Source organism: Lemur catta, chromosome 16 (assembly GCF_020740605.2).
Source record: "Lemur catta isolate mLemCat1 chromosome 16, mLemCat1.pri, whole genome shotgun sequence".
Lineage (NCBI taxonomy): Eukaryota > Metazoa > Chordata > Mammalia > Primates > Lemuridae > Lemur > Lemur catta.
In genome coordinates this window covers 11,765,059-11,788,373 of record NC_059143.1, presented here as the reverse complement: position 1 = coordinate 11,788,373, position 23,315 = coordinate 11,765,059, and the positions used below count along the sequence as shown (strand labels likewise).

General features: G+C 40.8%; 1 protein-coding gene across 1 annotated transcript; it reads left to right on the top strand.

Annotated features, from left to right (window-relative positions):
* The first annotated feature begins 4,416 nt into the window (after positions 1-4,416).
* LOC123621566 (myosin regulatory light chain 12B) lies at positions 4,417-16,721 on the top strand. The gene is made up of 4 exons (XM_045527394.1): positions 4,417-4,542; positions 14,814-15,012; positions 15,693-15,854; positions 16,209-16,721. Exons 2-4 carry the CDS (start codon positions 14,829-14,831, stop codon positions 16,379-16,381), a joined length of 519 nt encoding a protein of 172 aa, XP_045383350.1. The 5' UTR covers positions 4,417-4,542; positions 14,814-14,828; the 3' UTR covers positions 16,382-16,721.
* Positions 16,722-23,315: the final 6,594 nt, after the last annotated feature.

The following is a 23,315-nucleotide window of genomic DNA, read 5'->3' as shown; positions in this document are numbered from 1 at the left end:
AAGTGTTTTCTCTAACAGTGAGTTTGACTGAAAAATCAGTCTCTAAAAAGTTTCCATGATGAAAGTCATACTTGAACAAACCATTTCAAAAGTTTTGATGAAACCAACCTAATGAGGGCAGCATCCTTATCTACCTGCTTAATGATGCATGCCTATTTGGACTTAGGCCCAAATTTTATTTGATCAAGGAACTTATGACTTGGGAGCAGGAATTGAATTCTCCTGGGGGAAAAAGGAAGAAGGCCAGACCATAAAAGTAAAGTAAAAGCAAATTCTGAGAAGAAAAGGGAACCATTTTCAACAAAGTTTAAGGAGAGGAAGGACAGCAAGAGGTGTAACACCTGGACTTCAGCATCAGATAAAAGATAATAACAGGGTTTGGAGAGGTGAGTAGAGCCACAAAAACAGTGTTATGGAAACCAAGTTCATTTCAAGAGTAAGGAGGTTAGTCAACAGTGTCAAACCACAGAAAAGTCAAGTATGGAAAAGTTTAAATAAGGCTATTATATTTGACAAGTCATTAGTTATATTTGCTAGAAGTGTTAGGTGGAGTTTTGAGTGCAGAATCCATAGTGCAGCACAGGATAGTGGATAATGCCTGTTTGGGAGTCAGGCAGACCTGTATTTAAATCTCAGTTTTTCCAACCTGAGCACCATATCAAGATCCTGCCTCTACAAAATACAAAGATAAGCCGGGTGTGGTGGTGCATTCCTGTAGTCCCAGCTACTAGGAGGCTAAGTAAGGCAGGAGGATTGCTTGAGCCTAGGAGTTTGAGGCTGTAGTGAGCTATGGATGGTCATGTCACTGCACTTTATCCCAGGCCACAGAACAAAACCCTAAATATATCCCATTTTTTGCCACATCATGGCATTATAACCTCAAGGAAGTTATTTAACCTCCCTTGACCTATTTATTCATTTTTGAAAAGGAACTAATGCTATTGATTCATAATAGGAACGTAATATATAAAGCAGCATTTGTGTGATTAAGAGCAGCATGGGCTTGGAGGCATACTTGATTAAGTGAATTGCACCATTAGTTGACTAGCTCTGTGTCCTTGAACAGATCATTCTTAAGTCAGTTTCACCATCTGCAGAACTGGGACAGTACCCTCCAAGTTTGTTGTGAAAATTAGAAACACAAAAGGTTAATGGTCTGGCACACAATAGATATCCAAATAGTTATTTTTGTTTTGTTTAACAGGGGGCCAGTGAAGAGAAGGGTTAAAGGGTGTGTCTTTAAAGTAGAGATTCAAGGCTGTTTGTCTAGGAAGACGATTAGTGAAACAAAATGAATCATGTCTACAAGATAGAAAGGGATAGAACCTAGATCACATGTAGTATTATCCTTAGAAAAACAGATGGATGCTTCTCCTGGAAGGGTAGGTGAAAATGAGTGTTTCATGGTAATTGGAGATTAAAAGTCTGAGGTTAGGAGAAAGGTTCCTAGTTAATGGTAGTAAATTATTTCAACTAAAATTTCATTAGAGGGTTGTTATGAAGATTTAATACGACTATGCACAGAAATGCCTATCAGTTTGCCTGGTACCTACTGGATACTCAAAATAGTTTTCTTTCAATTTCCTGAGCAGGTCCAATATGCCGGACTTGTGTGTGTCTCATCAGGTCTTCAAGTGTACAATTTCTTGAGTTCCCTGAAACCTCGTGTTGGTTTTTTTTTTCCCCAAAAGGGATTGTTGGAGTGAATCCCGCATTGAAGAAATGTCCCGTTTTTCCAGTGCCACTTACCCTTTTCTCTTTGCTCTCCCAACTTCCAAGTACCTACATCCTTTTATTCTAGATTTCTCTGTGCCTGCTCAAATAGCAGGAGTCATGATTTTTCTCCAGTATTTCTCCACATACATTTTAGAGTTGTAAGGAGTTTACGGTATGTTTTTTTGTTTGTTTGTTTGTTTTTGAGACAGAGTCGTGCTTTGTTGCCCAGGCTAGAGTGAGTTCCGTGGCGTCAGCCTAGCTCACAGCAACCTCAAACTCCTGGGCTTAAGTGATCCTTCTGCCTCAGCCTCTGGAGTAGCTGGGACTACAGGCATGCGCTATCATGCCTGGCTAATTTTTTTAATATGTATTTTTAGTTGTCCAGATAATTTCTGTCTATTTTTAGTAGAGATGGGGTCTTGCTGTTGCTCAGGCTGGTCTTGAACTCCTGACCTCAAGCGATCCGCCTGCCTTGGCCTCCCAGAGTGCTAGGATTACAGGCATGAGCCACCACGCTCGGCCTACAGTATGTTTTGGGGTTTAATATTTCTTTTTTTTAAGTTTTTGTTTGTTTATTTAGTTTTAGAAACAAGGTCTGGCTATGTGGCCAGGACTGGTCTGGAATTCCTGGCCTCAAACAAATAGCTGGGACTACAGGTGCACACTACTGTGCCCACCTCTAGTGTAATATTTCTTAAATCACTTTTCATGTTTTGACATAGCCACCATTATTTTTTCTTTTTGGTTTTGTTTTGAGAATATTACTTTTCCAACCATTCTTCTTAATGACCACAATTATCCTTGACATAATGTACAGTTTCCCAGGTGCTAGATATTTAAATATCGAGCTTTTCACTAATAAATGTTTTTGTTTTATATCTAGAGAGAACAATGTACCTTAGGATTACTTCTTCAGAACAGTGCTGTCCAACAGAACTTTTTGTAATGATGGAGATGCTCTCTATCCTGTCCCGTATGAACACATGTAGCTATTGAGCACTTAAAATGTATCTAATACAGCCAGGCACTGTGGCTACTCCAGAGGTTGAGGTGGGAGTATAACTTGAGGCCAGAACTTCCAGGCTGTAGCACACCTTGACTGAGCCTGTGAATAGCCACTGCACTCTATCCTTGGCAACACAGCGAGATCCCTGTGTCTAAAATGTGTCTAATACAACTGATGAACTGAACTTTAAATTAAATAGCCATCTGTGGTTAGTGACTATTGTATTGGACCACACAGTTCTAGAAGCTTCAATGTAGAGATCAAAGTTAAAGTACAGTCAGGATGAGTCAGCTATATGATCTTAAGGTGGCCAGCATGAGGGCTTATGGGGTGTTAATAGACCATACTTGGAAGAGCTCTGTGACAAAGACCTGGGAAGCCAAAATCTGATGAGTGGAAAGAAAATGATTTCAACTACCAAACCAAAACGCAGACTGCAGCCGAGGGAAAGAGTAAATATTGTAGAACCAGTTGTGACTTGTCAGCAATTGCTTTTCTAACACTGTTGAGAAAATGCATTGTTAGGAACTGGACTTAGGGCAGTGCTGCTCAGAGAAGGACCACAGCACCAGCATCACCTGAGTGCTTACTAGGAATTCAAATTGTCCTCCACTCCTGACTACTGAATCCTAATATGGTTTTTAAGGCTCAAGAATCTGTTTTAGGAGGCCCTCCAGGTTATTCTTAGGCGAACTACTGTTGAAGAACTACTGCTGTAGAGTGCTGAACACAGTCCCTGCTTTCTAGGAATTTCTGATCAAAGATTTGTAGAATACAAACTCCATGAGGAAAAAGACTGAACTATTCATTCATTTCCCCAGCATCCGGCACATGTTATGGCAAAAAGTGCTCAATAAAGATTTGCTATTACGTTGACTGCCCTCCATTATCCTGAAAGAATGCTATTCGTCTAGATCATTACTAGGTGAGGGAAACGATCCTGAAGAATATAGCCACAAACAAGATCTAGAACAAAACCTGAACACTGTAGCTTTGTTTTCCTTTGTTTTGGCCAAGAGCATTATATAATGTGTACATGTGCATGTATGTATGTGTGTGCATAATTCTGTCATGTCTTTGATAACCTAAAGGAAAGCAAATAATTTGAATAAAACTTTGTTTTAGGGGAATGAAACAGTCATAAGCTGTGTAGCCTGATTAAGACCCTAAGATTTACAATCTGAGGGTAAGAAAGGAGTAGGTTAAACGTTTTAATTTAGGCGGGAGTGCGGTTTAAAAGAGAGACGGTTTGTAAAGCCGACAGCTCTTACTTTCCCAATACTACATGGGACATACCCTAAAAAATTACTTGTTTATCTGAAATTCAAATTTAGGCGAACTGTACTTTCATTTGCTAAATCTGGCAACCCAGGGTGGGGCGCTTCCGGCAGCAGGGGACCCCCGAAACCGTGGCCACGGCGGGCCGAATTCCAGCCCCCGGCCCCGCCCCGCCCCGCCGGCCGGGAACGCGGAAGGGCCGCGGGAGCCGGCGCGGGAAGGCGCGGGGAGCAGGGCGGGCTGCGGGGCCACCGCCGCGTCCGAGCGGAGCAGGGCAGGGGGAGACAACCAAAGCCTCGGCTGCGCGCCCGCGGCCCAGGCAGCCCCGCTCCTCGCGGACGCTCGGGCTCTGCGGGTGCCGGCGGGGACACGAGCCGCACCCCCCGTCCGACTTGGACCCGCCGCGCCTTCCGGTGCGCCTTCCGCCCCGCCTCTCCAGGCAGGAAGTGCCGGCGCCGCCACTGTCCGGCCGCGGCCCAGCGCTCTTCGCCGTCGCTCGTCGTCTCGCGCAGGACGGTCCCCGTTCTGGTGTTTGGCGCCCGGTGAGTGGCGCCCGGCCCCGCGCGCGACGCCCCTCGGGCTACATCCGTCCCTCCGCGTCCCCTCCCGCCGCGTGCCTGTGTCCCGGCGGCGGCAGGACCTGTCAGGTTGCCCGAGAAGTGGACGCAGGGCCGGAGGTGAAGGGAGGGCTGTCAGCGGTGAGGCCCTGGCTTGGGAGTGGAGGCGCCGGGAAGTTCCAGGCGGATGAAGCCGGGCTGGGGAGACGCCCTGCCAGAAGAGGTGGCGGGGTCCCCGGCAGCGCCTGGGCCGGCCCCGCGTCACCTGGATGACTTAACACACCTGGTGCCTCGGACCGCCCGGAGGCCCCGCTGCCAGCGCCCGCCCTCGGCCCCGCCGCGCCCACGCAACCGATGAGGGCCAACAGGGTGTATTCGGGTGGAGCAGGAGGATCTGCTCCGTGCCCCACACTGTGCTGGGTGCTTTGTGGCCTGCTAGTGCCCAAGGAGACTATTAGCGAACCGGGACCAGAGTGTATGCTCAGTATAGGCAAAAATGTAATGATTTCCATGGGAGTTGTAACTCTCACTGTATCTTATAAAGATTTAGTTCATTCGTGTTGATTGAAGAAAGGATAAATACCAGAAATCAGGAAAGGCTTCTTTGGAAAAGAATCCTGACATCATTGAGGGCTTTGGCTTCCGAGGGCTTTGGATTCAGCCTTTGGAGGGAGAACTTATTTAACAGTATTTTTGGCTAGATCTGTGGTAGGTGGTAACAAGAGCAAAAGCTCAAAAGATGGGGATTGTGTCGTGTGGAAAGGAGACAGAGGGGCGACCAGCCTGAATGGAACAGGACTATAACGAATAAAATAGTTGGAAATAAGGGCAGGTAAGTAGGTAAGTGGAGCCTTTTTATGGATATCTTGAAGACTTGATGAGAAAGAAAAGATTATGTAAGAGGCCTTAGGGAATCGTTTTGGATTCTTCACGAAGGGAGTACTGTGAAGAAAGGGGTGTTTAGAGGATTCCTTTGGCAGCTTTTCTTTAAGATGGATTTGGGATGGCCTTTTGGTAAGAAAACTCATAGCATTTTAGAGTTCTGTAGGACCTTGTAGATTATCTTGTGAAACCCTTTCATTTTATAACTGAGGAAACAAAGTAACCACAGAGGTGAGGTAATTTGCCCAAGGTGGTCTACCCTGCTGGACTTGATAACTAGGTAAGTGCACAGCTTTTGTCTTTCAGGCTCTGTTCAGTGAAACAACTTCTTTGATGGCTGACTCAATAGTCATTTATGCTTTAATGAGACTGAGTTTGGATAAGATAAACTGCAACATCTTAAGGGCAGATCTCCAGGTGAGGGTTGCTAAGGTTAGGAAAGATAACAGGATTTAGAGCCCCTAAATGGGGCTAGTTTTTCCTTTCTCCCAAGATTCAGACTCCTATGTCTAGGGATGAGTTTTATCATACCCTGTTTGACAGCACCTTTAATTGGGATCTTCCTTCCTCATTTGACACATTAGCTGTGTGGTGGCATAGCTTGTCACCCCCAACTGACTATCCACATTTTCATGGTAGAGAATTTCAGCTGCCTGTATGCAGGATATTAGGGGCTGGTAGTACAAGCTCTGGAGCTAGGTTTCCTGAGTACAGATCCTGTCTCTAAGCTCCACCATTTTCTAGCTCTGTGGCAAGTTGTCTATTCTCTTTACCCTAATTTTCTCATCTAAGAGAAGAGGATAGTAACTACCCATATCATAAGATGTTGTAAGGATTAAATGTATTAATACATGTGAAGTGCTTAGACCAGTGCCTGGCACATCTTTAGTACTCAATTATTGTCCCTAGTTAGTACTGCTCCTTCCAGGTATAGATCAAGGGGTAGCCGGTAAGTTTCTTTAGGAATCTCTTGGGGAAGAGACCTGGACCCTGGCTAGGTTTTAGAGAAAAGCCTTATTTTGGAATTTAGATCCAGGACCTACCTCACATAATGAACATATGTAATTCTATTTGTGACAGGAGGGAAACTTAACTAGTATTTATTTGAGCACCTGCCATGTACAAGGCACTCTACTAAGTCCTGCAATCCAGGGTGGACAGGCAAAAGGCGGTAAAAATGTGTTTGTAAATTGCATGGCAGTGACTACTACTCAGCAATAAAAAAGAGTGAACCACTGATTAACCCAGTAAGAGAAATAAATCTCAAAGACATTGTACTGAGTGAAGGAAGTCAGGCATATATGTAAGAGTGTATACTGTATAATTCCATTTATCAGTTCAAAGACAGACACTATTCTAGAGTGATAGAAATCTGAACAATGGTTGCTTATGGGAGATGGTGATTGACTTGGAGGGAACTTTCAGGATGTTAACATTTGTAATTTGATTGGAGTGATGGTTACATGGGTATATGTTTTCCAGAAACTTATTAAGATTTGTACATTTCACTATATAAATTTCACTACAGTGAAACAAAATGATATGGGAGTTCAGAGGATGGAAAGTTTACTGCCAACTGAGATGATCATAAAACCCATAATAGAGAAAGTAGTGGCAGTCTTATAATGTATGTGGTAAGTGTAAAATATATATACAGCTGGGCATAGTGACTCATGCCTGTAATCCCAGCTGCTCAGGAGGCTGAAGTGGGAGGATCGATCAGTTGAGCCCAGAAGTTTGAGACCAGCCTCAGCAACATAGCAATACCAGTCCATAAAAAAAAAGTTAAAAATTAGCCAGGCACACTGGGAGGCTGAGATGAGAGGATCGCTGGAGGCCAGGAGTTCAAGGCTGCAGTGAGCTATGATTATGTTACTGCCCTCCAGCCTGGGCAATAGAGCAAGACTTCATCTTTTAAAAAAAAAAAAAAAAAAAAAACCAACCACAGCATATACACTACAGGGGGGAAGCTTACATGGTAAGAGAAGTTGTAAAAAACTGAGTTTGGCTCTCTAAAAGAAAAAGCTATAACAATTTATGGAACTGACTGCTTTTTTTTTCTTTGCCTAAATATGCACCGTAAAAGCAATTATATAGCATTAAGTATATGGGATTAACTTTGTATTTTAACTTGATTACATATTAAAATTTCTTTATGATTGCTGTTTTCAGCTTGCTCATGTATGCAGTTATTTGATCCTCCCAATTAGAACAAACATGAGTCTTGACTATATTAGTGACAGCAGGAATCCATGAGAAATTTCTGAAGATTCTGACAGACCTTGGTGAAGATGAGATTGAATCAAAAAATGACCTTAGATTTTAATTTTAGCCCAAGAATTACTCTCTTTGTGAGTTCTTCCACGCTCAGGGTCTCACCTTATGTCACTACTCACAAATTAGCCTTGCTAATTAAGACCCCCAAGCATCCTGTCCTCTAGGCATCACTTGGCTAAAACTCTGAATTATTTACCATCTCTTTGCTCACAAAACCAGCTCCTTCCTCCGCACCCCTCCCCAGTTACCTCATTTTTGAGTGGAACCTCTATGCTACCAGTTTTCAACCAGTACTTAAGATAAGGACATTCAAGGACTGAACTTTGAGGGAAACTCTAGGAAGCAAGAAGAACTAGCACATCAGAGGAATTCATCCAGAGGAATAGGATAGTGGTGATGGGAATGTTGAGGAAGGGTGACTCTGTTGCAGTTAAAAGAGGAACCTACAGAACTGGGACAGAAATTGAATAGAAGGAGTTAAGATTTTCTAACCAGAAATAGACAATTGCCTATCCAATGCAAACTCGACTGTGATCCCTTTGAGCTTTCTAAAATTCTGTGGCTATAATTCTGAAATAAAGGCATTGCCCTATTTTAACATTAAAGAGGTCAGGGAAACTGGCTTTATTAGTTTTCTATTGGTATATAACAAATTACTCTAAAACTTAGCACCTTAAAAAGCAATGAACAAGACTGGGTACGGTAGCTCACGCCTGTAATCCTAGCACTCTGGGAGGCTGAGGCGGGAGGATCACTGGAGGTCAAGAGTTCGAGATCAGCCTGAACAAGAACGAGACCCCGTCTTTACTAAAAATAGAAAGAAATTACCTGGATAACTAAAAATATATAGAAAAAATTAGCCGGGCATGGTAGTGGATGCCTGTAGTCCCAGCTACTCAGTAGGCTGAGGCAGAAGGATCGCTTGAGCCCAGGAGTTTGAGGTTGCTGTGAGCTAGGCTGACCCCATGGCACTCTATCCTGGGCAACAGAGTGAGACTCCGTCTCAAAAAAAAAAAAAAAAAGGCAGTGAACAATTTTTGAGGGTCAGGACTAGATCAGCTTAAGTTCTGGCTCAGGGTCTCTCATGAGGTTGTGTGCTGGGGCTGTAATCATCTGACGGAGGATCAGCCTCCGAGGTGGCTGACTCATATGGTGGGCAGGTAAGTGCTGACTGTTGGCAGGAAGCCTCGGTTCCCTGCAAGGTGGACCTGTCCATAATGCTGTGTGCTGTCTCCTGTAGATTGAGTGATCTAAGAGAGATCAGGGCAGAAGCTGCAATGTCTATTGTGACAAAGTCAAACACCAACATTTCATAATATCTTATTGGTTACACAGGTCAACCGTTTTCACTGTTGGAGGGGACTGCACAAGGGGATGAGAATTGGTGAGGAAACTGGCTACCACCATGGCCAAAGGAGCAAGGACTAATGCTTTCAGGGGCCAGGCAGATAACATAAACAAATGCCAACTGGGACAAGGAGATGTAGGGAGCAGAGGGCATTGGTCATTAAATACTCACTATCTACAGGAATTTTGGGATGCTGATGGTCAGGTGATTCCTTATTGTATGGTTGTTCAAGATGTCTAAAATTTATATTTTTATATAAACTGTTCAGTTTTTTTAAATGTTGACAAACTAATTCAGTTTTCAAAAGAGGCATTTTAAAGGGATGCCTGGGGGAACTAAACGAACCTCTGCAGACTGCACGTATTTTGGTAGCTGCCAGGTTATCACTGCTGACCTACTTGACGCTTTTATGTTATGGACAAGAAAGTGAGGCCCAAGAAAGCTAAAATCACCAAAGGTCATACAACTTGTGAACGACAGAACTGGAATTAGAATCCAGGCCTCCAGCTCTCCATTAAACCATGACCAGTGTTGAAAAACTAAGGGGACCTAGATGCAAAAACAGCCAATGTGATCTAAGTGGTTAATTTATTGATCTACGTAGTTCTCACCCTTCACTGTGCATTGGAATCCCCTAGTGCCTTTTTTGAAAATGCATATGCCTAGGCCCCACTCCCAGATACTCACTTTCCATTGGGCTAGTGAGGACCCAGGCATCAGTTTTTTTAAACTTTTGAGGTGATTCTAATGTGTAGCCAAGATTGAAACCGGAGGATTAACTGCTGTGAGCACCATATATGCTATATGGTGACAACTGGCTGACTTAAGATACTTAAAGGAAGAAGCCTCAAAGGAGTGTCGAGGAAGTCATAGATAGCTGACAGAATGTGCTCTATGAGCATCTTTCCCAGGCTTTCAATAAAATTCACAGAGAATTTCTGCTTATTAATGATTATGGTATCCATGTTTTTATTTGCATATCAGTACTGTGGGTGACTTTGCAGACATTTAGATTATCAACTAACCATATTGACAACACAGCCACCTATAATACACAGTACAGTAGTCCCCCATGCCCACGGTTGTGCTTTATGCATTTCAGTTACCCACAGTGAACCACAGTCCGAAAATAGGTGAGTACAGTACAATGAAATATTTTGAGAGACAAACCACAGTCACATAACTTTTATTGTTATAATTGTTATATTTTATTATTAGTTCATCTCTTACTGTGCCTAATTTAAACTTTATCGTAGGTATTTATATGTAGGAAAAAACAGTATTTGCAGAGGATTAATTGCAGGACTCCCCACAGATACCAAAATCCCCAGATGCTCAAGTCACTGATATAAAATGGCATAGTATTTGCCTGTAACCTACACATATCTTCCCATATACTTTACATCTTCTCTAGATTACTTATAATACCTAATATTAATACAATGTAAATGCTATATAAATAGTTGTTATACGTATTTTTCATTTGCATTATTTTTTATTGTATTGGGTTTTTAAAAATTATTTTTGGTTTCTTTTCCAAGGTCCATATTATGGACCCTCTGTTCGTTGAATCCAGGGATGTGGGACCCGTGGATATGGAGAGAGGGCTGATTGTATAGGGTTTGGTACTATCCCCAGTTTAGGGGATAGTACCAAACTTGGATAAGGTGGGACAACTGTATCAGTATTTCTTCATCCCTAACCTTCATTTAACCCTACGAGTACTACTAGTATTTTTTAGTTCACTTTATGTTAGAAATTAATAGCAATAATAGAGTGAAAATGTTGAAGAGGAAGCAAGAAGTATTTTTACTGCTATTCATTACGTTATGTGCTATGCTCTATGGACATTTTCTGTCTATAAGTATAGTTTAAGGGAAGGGTTAGTTGGCTTTTCCTTTTTTTCCCCAACACTAGGTTAAACATTAATAATTTGATAGACTTAGGTAATGTTTTCGAACAAAAACCATGAGTGATAGAAAATATTGCCACTTGATTAAACCTAACCAAGGCTAACACCTCACAATTTCAGAGAGTGCCTTTCACATTTTATTTACTCACTGTGCAGTTCTAGTCTGTACATTGGTTTCTCCACTATAGTTTGAATTTATTTGAAAGCTCAATTTGTCTAGCATTTGAATTTAGAGGAATGTAGCTGCTCAGAAATCAGTGTTAGATTATATTGGTTACATTGAAAATTTTTAAAAAATTTGTATTAAACTCAAAATAACTAGAAGAGCATTTAGTAGGAAGTAGAAAATATATAGGTAGAAACAACCTGTAACAAATGGGATTTGAATCCTACTTCTGCCACCAAGTGACCTTGGGCAAGTTATTTAATATCTTTGATCTTCAGCTTCTTCATTTCTTAGGCAGGCATGTTTCATTTAGTGCATATGATGTGCCGAGCCCACGAGTCACTCAGTAAATGGTAGCAGTTATAAGTTGAGTAGACAGTTAATTCTCTCTGGTCCTAAGGCAGAGAAGTGGACCAGGGCATTTGGGGCTGGAAATATAGTAAGAACAGGGGTACTCAAGGTGCCCTGGGGACATGTAAGCAGTTTGGTGTTGCTGAAGGAAAAGTACAAAGCAGAAAAGAGAATGGCTAGAGATGAGGCTGGAAAGGTCATTCTAGAGTAGGGAAAGGAAGAACTGTGTGCCACGCTTAAGAACTTGTACTTTGTCCTTTAGGAAGTGGAGAGCCAAAGTAAGTTTTAAAAAGTGTACTGATGACATATTCATGTTATAGACACCTCTGGCTAGAATAGAAGGGTTGTCTTGAGGGAACCAAGAGGCAAGGAGACTAGTGAAGAGGCTGTGGAAATACTTTACACAAGAGAGGATGAGGATGCAGTTTAGCGTAGTGGCAAAGGAATGAGGCAGATGAGCAAATCTGAGGCAGGCTTGATTCATCAGGCACAGGGTTTGTGCAGGATGACTCCTAGGATTCTGCCTTGGTGAGTGGGTAGACGAGAGAAAACCAAGATGGGAAAGTTCAGGAGGGGGAAGATAATGATTTCCATTTGCAACATGTTGATTACGATGTGTCTGGGGGCATCCATATGGGTATTTAAGTCCGAAGCTTAAGGGAAAGCTCAAGCCTGGAGGTGCAGACTTGGAAGTTGTAGGTGTTTTCAAGATAGTAAGAGCTGATGAGATCATCTGAGGAAAGCAGAGTGAAAAGAACTTTAAACAAACCATGGACTGCCAGAATACTGGGAAACGTGAATATTTAAGTGAGCGGAGATAAAAGTCAAAGAAGAAAATGGAGGCAGACCAATCATAGAAATAGAAGTGAGAGAGAGTGAGTTGAATACAGCTTTGCACATAAACCAGTCTTTCCAATGTAGTGTTTAGCAGTCTCAGTCGTTAGAGTGTGGGGGTCTTCAAGGCCGGACCCTTGCGCTTTTTGCCTGGGACAGTTCATCTCTACTGTTACTGGGAACCAGGCCAAGCATGGCTGAGTCTCTGAAGAAAAGAGGGATAAAATAGTGTCAGAAGCAGTAGAGTGGTCCAAAGAGATTTAGATTGGATTTGGCAATTAAGGCAGTTGCAATGGAGAAGAGAAAGCCAGATTGTGGTGGGTTGAAAAGTGAGTGGGACTTGAGAAAGGGGAGAAGGCCAAGGGACTTACTTCAGAAGGTAAGAAGAAGGGGTGGTCAGAGCTCCCTTCAGATTGTTCTGGTACAACTTTGCCTCACTTTTCAGCTGATATTTTAGTGTGTGCATGGGTTTTGTATGTACCATATACGTATACAGGTGTGCCACTTCTTTTAAATGGAGTATGAGGAAAAAAACTTAAAAATTGCAATATTATTACATTGAGCCTATATCTGTTCTATAACATATTTTAATTAGGGTCAGTTAGTGAATTGCTCTTAGTTCTCTTCCATCAACCTGCTTTCTCTGTTTTCCTCACTTGGGGGTCAGACTTGCTCACCATCTGATGGCTCTTCTAGCCTTATTGGGCTACCTCTCCATTCTTTCTCACAGGGATTTACCCTAATAAAATCCCTTTGCTTGTTATAATCCCATCTTGGCAACAGCTTCTTGGAGAACTCAGACCAAGGTTCAAAAGTGTTTAAATATATTAGTAGTATATATTTGGGTTAGCCATGGAGTTAGCATGATATAATGGACTGATCATTTTTTAAAAATAAGGATTTACTCTTTGGGAAGTTTTTCTAAATGGCTCTATTACAAATACTGAGAAAAAACAAAAGAAAAAAAGAAAAAAAACTAATTCTTGCCTTCAGACTTACTGACTTACCTATTATATCTTGAAGAAATGGAGTCATAGAATTTTTAGTATGAGAATGAACTTTAACAGTTTTGGCATGTGAAGAATTAAAACATAGCCAAGTGTCTTGGTAGTGGAGCACATCCTGTCTCTGATTTAACCATGGATATAACTAAGGTAAAATAACAAGCTAAGCTACTGGTAAGAGAAGAAAATTAACATTTATTCAGGACATGTATGTTGGAACGTGAAGGAGTTGGAATGTTAGAGGGGGGACAGTACAGCTGGTGTTCTTCCCAGCTTCAAAATACCCTGTGGGCTGTTTGCTAGATTGAAGAAAGAGAAGTAGACAATATATCTATAAAAAATCCAAGACTGGAATCATGGAGACTCAGGTCTTTTTAACCACTGAGCCTGCTAGTCATCTGCTTTCACACTATGTGGCTGTAGCAGTCCCCAAGACCACTTCTCAATGCAGTTCCAAGGTTGGGTGTCCCAAAACCACCCTCAAATTTGCTAGGACTCACAGAACTCACTGATAGCTGTTAAACTCACAGATATGTTATGGTCCGTGGGCTTTCAGAGGTGATATATAGCTAGTAATGGTGGACTGAGATTTGAACTCAGGACTTCCTAACACCAAAACTGATAGCGTTTAAGACTGCAAATGAAAAATGGAATGAAAAGTGTCCATTCTATTTGACATTAAAATTATTGATAGCTTTCAGTATAATGCTGGAGGCTACCTCAAAATTCTATTACAGTCAAGGAGTGATTGGGAAGAAGAGAAAATAGAGACTACTATTCTGAAAGTTTTGTCAAGAGAAAGGGGAAATGGAGGTATAGCTAAGAAGGGATACAAGATGAGAGAGTAGGTTTTGATGATACTTTTAAAGATTAGAGCTTTTTGAACATGTACCATATGCTAACTATACTAGCCTCTTTATGCTGTCTCATTTAGTTCTCTCATTGAAGTAGCTAGTGTGTTTTACTGATGAAAAAACTGAGGCTTAGAGAGGTTATGTTCTATTGGTAGTAAAACGGAAATTAATAAGAGCACCTATTGCAGAGGTTATTGAGAAGATTAAATGGGACAATCTTTATTAGAGATCAACTTTGGAGCCTTTCTCTTTTGAGCCCCATGCCATTATAACAGTGCTTGGCACAGAGTAAGTACTCCATGAATGCTAGATATTGTTACATATTTTAAGTTAATTCCCACTTAATAAAAATTTGTCTCATGAAATTTAGGGGGAAAGTACATCAATAATTTCTGTTTCTTAATTCTTTCAAAATTATGCTTTCCCTCCCCCAGCCATTTAATTGTCACCTTGAAAATAAAGTATAGTATAGTATAGTGCAGTACAGTGTATTTATTCCTATCCAATTGAAGTAATAATTCTATATTAAGATATTTTTACTCACTAACTTTAGGTGTTATGTATTCTCTTTTGCTTTATGTTTTATGTATTCCTTTTTCTTCCATGTTCCTTTTTTTTTTAACTCCAGAATTAAACAGCCACCATGTCGAGCAAAAAGGCAAAGACCAAGACCACCAAGAAGCGCCCTCAGCGCGCAACATCCAATGTGTTTGCCATGTTTGACCAGTCACAGATTCAGGAGTTCAAAGAGGCCTTCAACATGATTGATCAGAACAGAGATGGCTTCATTGACAAGGAAGATTTGCATGATATGCTTGCTTCTCTGGGTAGACTTTTATCTTCTTTATATGCCTTTTCCCAAAAATAGTAATTCAGCTTGTTATGAATCACTTTTTGTGGGCTATACAAATATTATTCTCCTTGTCTCAAAAGGCCTCTTGAGAACTTTCTGGGTATAGGAAGTGCCATATTTGGTGATAGCTGTAATAATATTTAACATTGTTCAAAATAAGCTCCCAATTCTAAACCAACCTAGTAGTTTTAACTTAAATGGCCAACTTATAAATAAAATGTGTGAAGCATACCAGTTCATGGGCAACTGTACCACAATTGGAAACATGAATATTTAGGTTTTTTTTTAATAACTACTATTGAACTAACTCCCCTGATGGACCTTTAATGTTATCAATATTCAAGATGTAATAATGTGACATTGCCTGGTTCATAGTTTCAGGCTTTTGTATTTAATGAAAACTAATGAAGAGAAAGTTGATATAAAGTATCAATGAGTAAGCAACATTCAACCTAAGCCCAGAATACATTTTTATCAAAGATTTTTTAAGTTGTCAAAATTGTCTTTTTAAAATGCTCTTAATGAAAATCAATTGAAAAATTAGTTTCAAGTGATGTAAATTTAAAAAATATGTTGGAGAGCATAACAATGGCAAAGTAACTATTTATTGAAGTTAGTTCTTTGTCCTTAAATGTTAAAATTCAAATCTTACAGGGAAGAATCCCACTGACGCATACCTTGACGCCATGATGAATGAGGCTCCAGGCCCCATCAATTTCACCATGTTCCTCACCATGTTTGGTGAGAAGTTAAATGGCACAGATCCTGAAGATGTCATCAGAAATGCTTTTGCTTGTTTTGATGAAGAAGCAACAGGTGAGTGCTGTTTGTTTTTTTTATGTCTAGCCTCATTCCAGACTATATGAAGCACTTCTCTGAAATATTTCTGAAATGAAGATTTGGGGTTTTTGTGTTTGTTTAACCTCTAGACAATATTTAAGGTTAATTTTGTAAGCATATAATCTATTTCTGAGCTTTTAAAATGATTTGATCTAATATTAAAAAAAAACTCTAAAAGTAATTAGAAAACATAATGATCTAATTACATGTTGCCTTAGTTTGCTGATTTATTTTGTTTGTGTAGATATGGATATTCTGAAATGGGTTTAGAAATGCACCACTAAAGTGCCAGGAAGTATTCATGGCTCCCTTCTTTCTATTGCTTCCCAGGCACCATTCAGGAAGATTACCTGAGAGAGCTGCTGACAACCATGGGAGATCGGTTTACAGATGAGGAAGTGGATGAGCTGTACAGAGAAGCCCCCATTGACAAAAAGGGGAATTTCAATTACATCGAGTTCACGCGCATCCTTAAACATGGAGCAAAAGACAAAGATGACTGAAAGAACTCTAGCTGGAACCTTCCAATTACATTGTCTTACTCTTTTATTTCTCAGATGCTTCGCCCGCCCTCATAGAACCTGTTGCATGCAACTTAGTTTCACAGCTTTGCCTTTTTCTTTTTTTGATGTATTTATTCCAGATCTTTCTGCCACTTAGCACTTGTATAATCAGACTGGAAATGGGGATGGGGTTGTAAATTGTATTGAAAAAGAGATTGAGAATAAAAATCAACAAATGTGAAAGCCCAGGAAAATACATCCATATTTCTGGTTTTGCTGGATTTTTACATTTTTATATAATAAAAATGCTATTTTGAAATAAAGATTATGCTGACTCAAATGCAATGTAATGGCAAGCTGAACAAATGAGTGGTAGTTGGGGGTAGTCCTTTTTTCAGGTTTTTGACTTCATATAATTCAGATTTCATGGCAAAATTGATTTTTCACATATATGGATATGGGATAGTGTTCTTCAGAACTTTTAAGTACACTTTAACATCATTATGCATTTAAAAACCAGTTAGGCTTTTTTTTTGTTTTGGGTAAGTCAGATGTTTAAACTATTAAGTGATACCTTTAGATGTATCTGAGAAAACATTAAACATTTTATTAATCTAAGATTCTAAGAAGATGAGGCAAAATTCTGGAGAAAAGAGTAGTTGTTATGGAACATTATATGGGTATGATTTTCAGTAAATCCTCCCAACAACCTTATGAAATAGATTATTAGCCCCGTATTTCAAGTAGGGGAGCTGAGCTCACTGTAGTTAAGTAATTGATCATTGTCACTATTAGTAAATGAAAGTTAGAGTTCCTTCCTACCAGCTTGCCTAACTCCAGAGCTCATGGTGCTACAGGAACCATGAAAAGCCCCAAATGCTTAAAAGAGTCAAGACATTTCCATTGCATCCTAACATGATGCTGTAGTCATTACTGAAATTTAAAATAATCTTGGGGCAATTGACTATTTGAAAACAATTTTGGAAAATTCTATCCATGGTAAAAAAAAATAGAAGGTAAAAGATTATAAATAATGCTATTGTTGTTTGAAGACAGTTCACATAGTATAGACAGAAGGGAAGGACAGAAAGACAAGGCTGCTGTAAACTCATTTAAAATCCTCAAGGCCAAGCAATATGAGAACTAAGAAAAAAGTCTAAAAAATGAAAAAAAATCCATTTAATTGAAGTTGCCCAACATTGTTCAGCACCTACTCACCCTCATAAAAGTGTTGTAATGGTATCTTACATGCTTAAAATCAATGCATTTGTTTAATATTTGTGCTTTATAGCTGGTGCAATAGGCAAATCTATTCATTTGGTATCAGTTTGTTTGGGCTTCCTTTTCATCATCTTTAAAATGAAGGAACACCTCAACTCTGGAGGTCTAGTAATTGCAGCTCATATGAGCTTTCACATGTATTACCTAATCCTCGTGACCCACAAGGTATTCCTAATTTTTATTGATAGAGCCGAGGTTTAGAAAGGCTGAGGCTCCTGTCCAAGGCCCCACAAGTATGTTTTCAACTTAGAAGCTTAGTCACCATGAAGTGTCAAAAAACCAAGTGGAAAATAGCTGTATGTTTAAGAAAAGGAAAATATAGTGGTTTAATCTTGAGCATTATTAAAGCACTGCTTATCAATCACCTGTTGTATTCCAGGCACTATTCTAGGTGTTGGGGATTGCTGGAGGGCTGGATAGAAAAGGACACTGCCCTCACAGGGCTGCATTCTCGGCTGAGTGACAATCCACACGAGATGTCAGATCGGTCCTGTGTAGAGAAGAGCAGCACACGTGTCAGAGGGTGGGCAGGAAAGGCCTCTGAGAGGTGATGTTAAGCTAAGATCTGAATGACAAGAAGGGGGTTCCCAAAGGAAGATCAGAGCGAGGCTGTCTACTCAAAGGGGACAGCTCTCCCCAAGGCACGTGGGGCAGGAGCATTGGGAGAGCTGAGGATGATTCCAGCACAAGGATGGTATTGGCTGCAGAGTCCACGTGGGAAATCACAGGGCTTCAGGCAGGGAAGAAACATGATTTATGTTTTAAAAAACTCAACATCACTGTTGTGTGTAGAATAAAAAGGCAAGACGAGAAGCAAGAAGACCAGTTAGGTTATCACCTTGTCCTAGCAAGAAATGAGGGCAGCTTGGACTCAGGTAATGGGGGAGATGCTATAAAATACCTCTCGTGGTCCTGCCTGTTCCCTCCCCGCCGACTCTGCTGTGTTACCGTCTCTGGCATGACTGTAAGTGTGTTTATTCAACAACTCTACCTAAAGCCAGATTTGAAAACTTGGGGGAAGAAAAGTTTTGAATATTAAAAACAGAAAAATCAGTAGTTTTTTGAATGCCTTATGTTTTACCTGACACGTACTGTTCTGTTTCATCTACTTTATCTGTAAAGAGCATTGTGGAATCTAGTACTGTAAGGCACCTGGGCCAAGATCTTGTTTCTCTTTGGTGTCTAATAAAATTACCAGTGATGATGATGAAGATTCTGTCTATTTAATATCTTTCTCTTTTGAAGAGCCACATAGTGATGATCTCCCATGTTGACAGTTTATCCGTGGCCATCACAGTGAATGTGTGTGTGTGTGTGTGTGTGTGATCATGTAGTTAAAAATTCATACTGGGCATTTACTATGTACTAAGCACATTACACGACTGCCCTTGAGATAGCTGTTTTTATTATCCCTGATATACATTGAGTGAGCAATGAGGCCATTTCTGAGCCCAAGCAGCTGAGCTCTCAGGATAATTATCGTGGAAACACCACCACTAGGTTCTTACTGTTGTAGGGCAGTTTTAAAAGCATTTGTTCCTGGGCTTGATCCTCAAAACTTTAGGAAGTGGATAAGAAGGCATTGTCATCCCATTTTGCAGATGAAAATACTGAATTACAGAAGTTACCTGACTTAACTTTGTGTAACCAGACTAGACGACATCTAGTTTCTGAGCTTTCTGACCGAGATAGGCTGCTTCTCATTAAGCCTATAATTTCCTAACTAAATAATGAGTACCTATAGCCTGATCAGAATGTCTCACAATCAAGATGTATATTTAATATTGTCTGTCCTAAAAAGTAGTAATTCTGTCAACGTTGCATCTCAAAACTCCTATGTCTTAAAATATTAAAAAGACAATCGTTGAAATATAAACTACTGAAAAAACTGGTGTAAAAGACTCCATAAAAATATAATCTGAGAAATCTGAATGAGGTTGTGAAAGTTTATCACATGAAAATTTTGAGAAAGGGTTTCTTGGATAGAAAAATGATGAAGATAATAGATTGCACACATCACACTGTGTACTTAGTGTAAGTGGATCTTGCTATAACGATTGTCATGTGCAATTTTGGGAAGCAATAACTCGAAGTGTCACTAGGTGGCACTATTATTCTTAGTATAGTTCTGTAGTAACCCATTCCCTAATGAACTTGACCATGATAAAGTGGCCAGTCATGAGTATGTAAACTACATTCGTCCCAGTAATGCCGTAACTTGGTCAAAGCTGTTGCTTAAAGAGAAAAAATTATGAAAATTCTATTACAGTGAAATCCATACTATTCCAAGAACCCCAAATTTAGGGAGCAATGTCTCGCATTCCCTTTTACAAATATCAATAGCAAATGGTTTCCTTCCTCCCTCCCTCCCTCTTCTTGGTTCTTTTCTTCCTTCCTCCCTTCCTTCTTTCCATCATTCATTTGCAAATATTTATTGAATGCTTGGAAAGTGCCAGAATCTCAGCTAGGCTCTGGTTGCTTTCACACTGAAGTAATGACTTTGTTGAGAGTACAATCATAGGCTTTGCACTTATAAGACAACTTTCTCCACTTCCTCACTGGATTATCTTATGCAAGTCATTATTGCTATTTTCATTATTAGAAATGAGAAGAGTAAAGCACAGAGCCAGTAGCTATGTATGAAAATACTTTTGTCAAATTATGCCTTATATATGAGTGCTATTGTTACTACCTCAAGAATGTTGAGGACTATTTGTATAATAGTTCTAGATAATATTCTCTATCAAGTCACACAATCTACGCTTATTAAAGTCAGCTCCAACAAGATGACCTATGAAACAGCTTTTGAGTGTAGCTATTCTCTGCCTCCTGGAAATATAATCAGAATAAAAAATAAAGTAGATAAACCTGCAGCGGTTTGGCGGAAGGGTATTAGAATATTTTGTGGGATGTGTATGAATGGGTGTGTTTAAATATAAAAAATTATTTCAGCATATCTTGCAGGAAACCAACCTAATCTTTCACCAGTCCCACTCCTACTGCTGTTGATTGTATTCCCAGGGCACAAGGCTTCCTTTCAGACACTCTTTCTGAATGAACTTGATGATGATGCAGATTTCCTCATGCACACTGGGAACTAGCACAGCAGAAATGAATCTGAGAGCCTTAATCTATTCAAGTTTTTAAATAGTCTGAGTGTAAATTGACGTTGGTGCATGAGGGAGGTTGTGCTTATTGTACTTTCCTCGAGTAATCTTTTTAGGATCTATTTATTCGGTTCTTACTTATTGAAAGGTACATTATATCCAAGTGTTGAGAGTGATACAAAAACTATGATCCTTCTCTCTGGGAGTGTTACAATGCCCAGCACCTTACAAATATGTCATAAATGTTAGTTCCCTCCGTTTATCAGAGTCTCAAACAGAGCGGTTCTGGAGCTATGACTGGTGTCTAACAGCTCACTGAAGAGGTCAAAGACAGTTTTCTAAAAAAAAAAAAATGCTTGTTCTGACAATGATGTTTTCTCCAGACTACCACTGTTGGCCTTCCTACCAGCCAATCACATAGCTAAGAGCTCAAGCAAACAGGTGAAAAACAAAACCTCGGTTTTAAGAGGTTTATACTGAGAGTATCCAAGATTTCCTGCTTATTTTAGAGACAGCTAAAGAAGTTCAATGTGTTATCCATGTGACATCCCTACCCGATTACAAACAGTTGGGAGCAGGGTCCCCTTGCTGAAAGGCATCTTGAGAGATAAAGTCCAGCTTCTCAGATTGGAAGACTAAGGCCGCAAAGCACCAGAACTACCCTCCTAATCCAGGGTTCCTCAGCTTCTGTGATCCCCCTAGGCTCACCCCAATTACTAGCCAGTGGGATTGGCCTGCATTTTTTGTTTTTAAATTGCCCTTGAGTTCAGCATCTTTCTTCTCCCCCTCCTCCTTCCCACAGTGTTTTCACGCCTTTGGGGCCCAAATCTTGGATGCAAATATGGAAGGAAAAGAATCTGTAAACAGAGACGCCAGTGGGGAACAGTGCCTGCTTCCTGGGGGATAAACAGAGACGACCAAGGTGAACTTCAATCAGTGGTGCTGAGAAACTCTCCCTGGGCAAAAAAGGTTTGCATCTGAGCCTCTCTTCTTACTCCATCTCTAGTCTTAGCTCCCAGGTCTAAGAGAGTGAGGGGACCTTTGTAGCCCACCCCCCGAGCTATATCACATTCATATAACCTTTTTCCCTAACTTGTGAGTCTGGCAATTTCTTTCCCTGTTGACAGACAAAAAGAGTCTGCACCCCCAACATCTTCACAGAACATCAACCCCACAAAAGCAGGAAACCCCAGGTATCTAATGGGCTTGCCACATGGGTGGCCCAGAAAGGTTGGCTGGCTGGCAGGTGGGAGTGGGGTCCACCGCGCCCTGCCCAGGGAAGGGGTAGAGGACGGCTCTCCGCCAGTCCACAAGGGCCACACTGGAGAGACGTGCAAATTGAGGCTGGCCTTCAGGCTGGCAGGATTGGCCGGGGCCGAGTGAACCAAGTGGAGCAGAAGGCAAATGGATGCAATCAAGTTATTACAAAGAGGAAACAGACAAGGCAATTTTAAAGAGATGAAAAATAGGTGTTTCTACACTTTCCACAATCATGGGGCTTGACAATGTTAGTATTCATGCTTATTTTTTCTTTTCAGTGTAGATCTGGTTTTTTATGCATGTGGTTTTTGTTGTGCCTTTTCCTTTCTTGACCCCATGTGTTGCACATGTCTGTCACCTTCACCAGACATGTGCAACTTTACTTGAATCTATCAAAACAGACCTCAATTTCAAAATTCTTCCCTGGCACATTTTTCTTTTATTGGAAAAGACATGTTTGGTTTAGGAAATACAAAGACATTGCCCTACTTTCTTTGCATCTGGGCTAAATTGGAAGTAGACAGCAAAATGGGCTACTTCCTGACCAGGGGGAGAGACGCTGACCAGCAAACTGAGCGGGGGTTGGCTGCCGGCTGGCCGTGTGGACGGGGGCTGGGGTGGGCCAGGCTGGGGTGGTGTGGGCCAGGGCCAGTGTGTGTTCCAGTATTTGTGCTTTGTTATGTCATAGAGGCCAGAAGTGACAAGCACATATGGAAATCCATGACCTCAGTTTAAAAGAGAGCCGAGAAAGTGTCCATACTGTGTTTAGAAATCTATTCATACGTAGTATGTGTGTTCTGTGCATGTGTGCACACGTGTGTGTTCATGCAGACATAAATCCATCAGATAGCTCTGGAAAGACATGCCAAAAGCTGGTTGCCGTTGAAGTGGGAATTTAGTAGCCATGGGCCAGGAGTGAGAGGAAAACTAAATTTCATTGTAAACACTTTCTTTTAAAAATTTTGGAATTTGTGCTTGCACTTCCCATTAAAGACTAAAACATTTGATAATCATCTTAACAAAAGAATCTATTCCATGAGACTAGTCACATCTAAAAGTAGTCCGCTAGAGCAATTTCTCCTTTTGCAGAAGAGGAATAAAATCCTACTTGTCACTTCAGTTTGAGGGGAGATTAATGTGGCACGTCTATAGCTATGGCTTTACCACAGAGAGGTCAAAGGGCCAAGCTCTGTTCCCACGTAAGCAAGTGGCTCTTGGATACTGTAGGTGGGGAGATCTCCCGATAGCCTAGCTATGGAAGATGGTGAGGACTTTGGAGTTTGTGT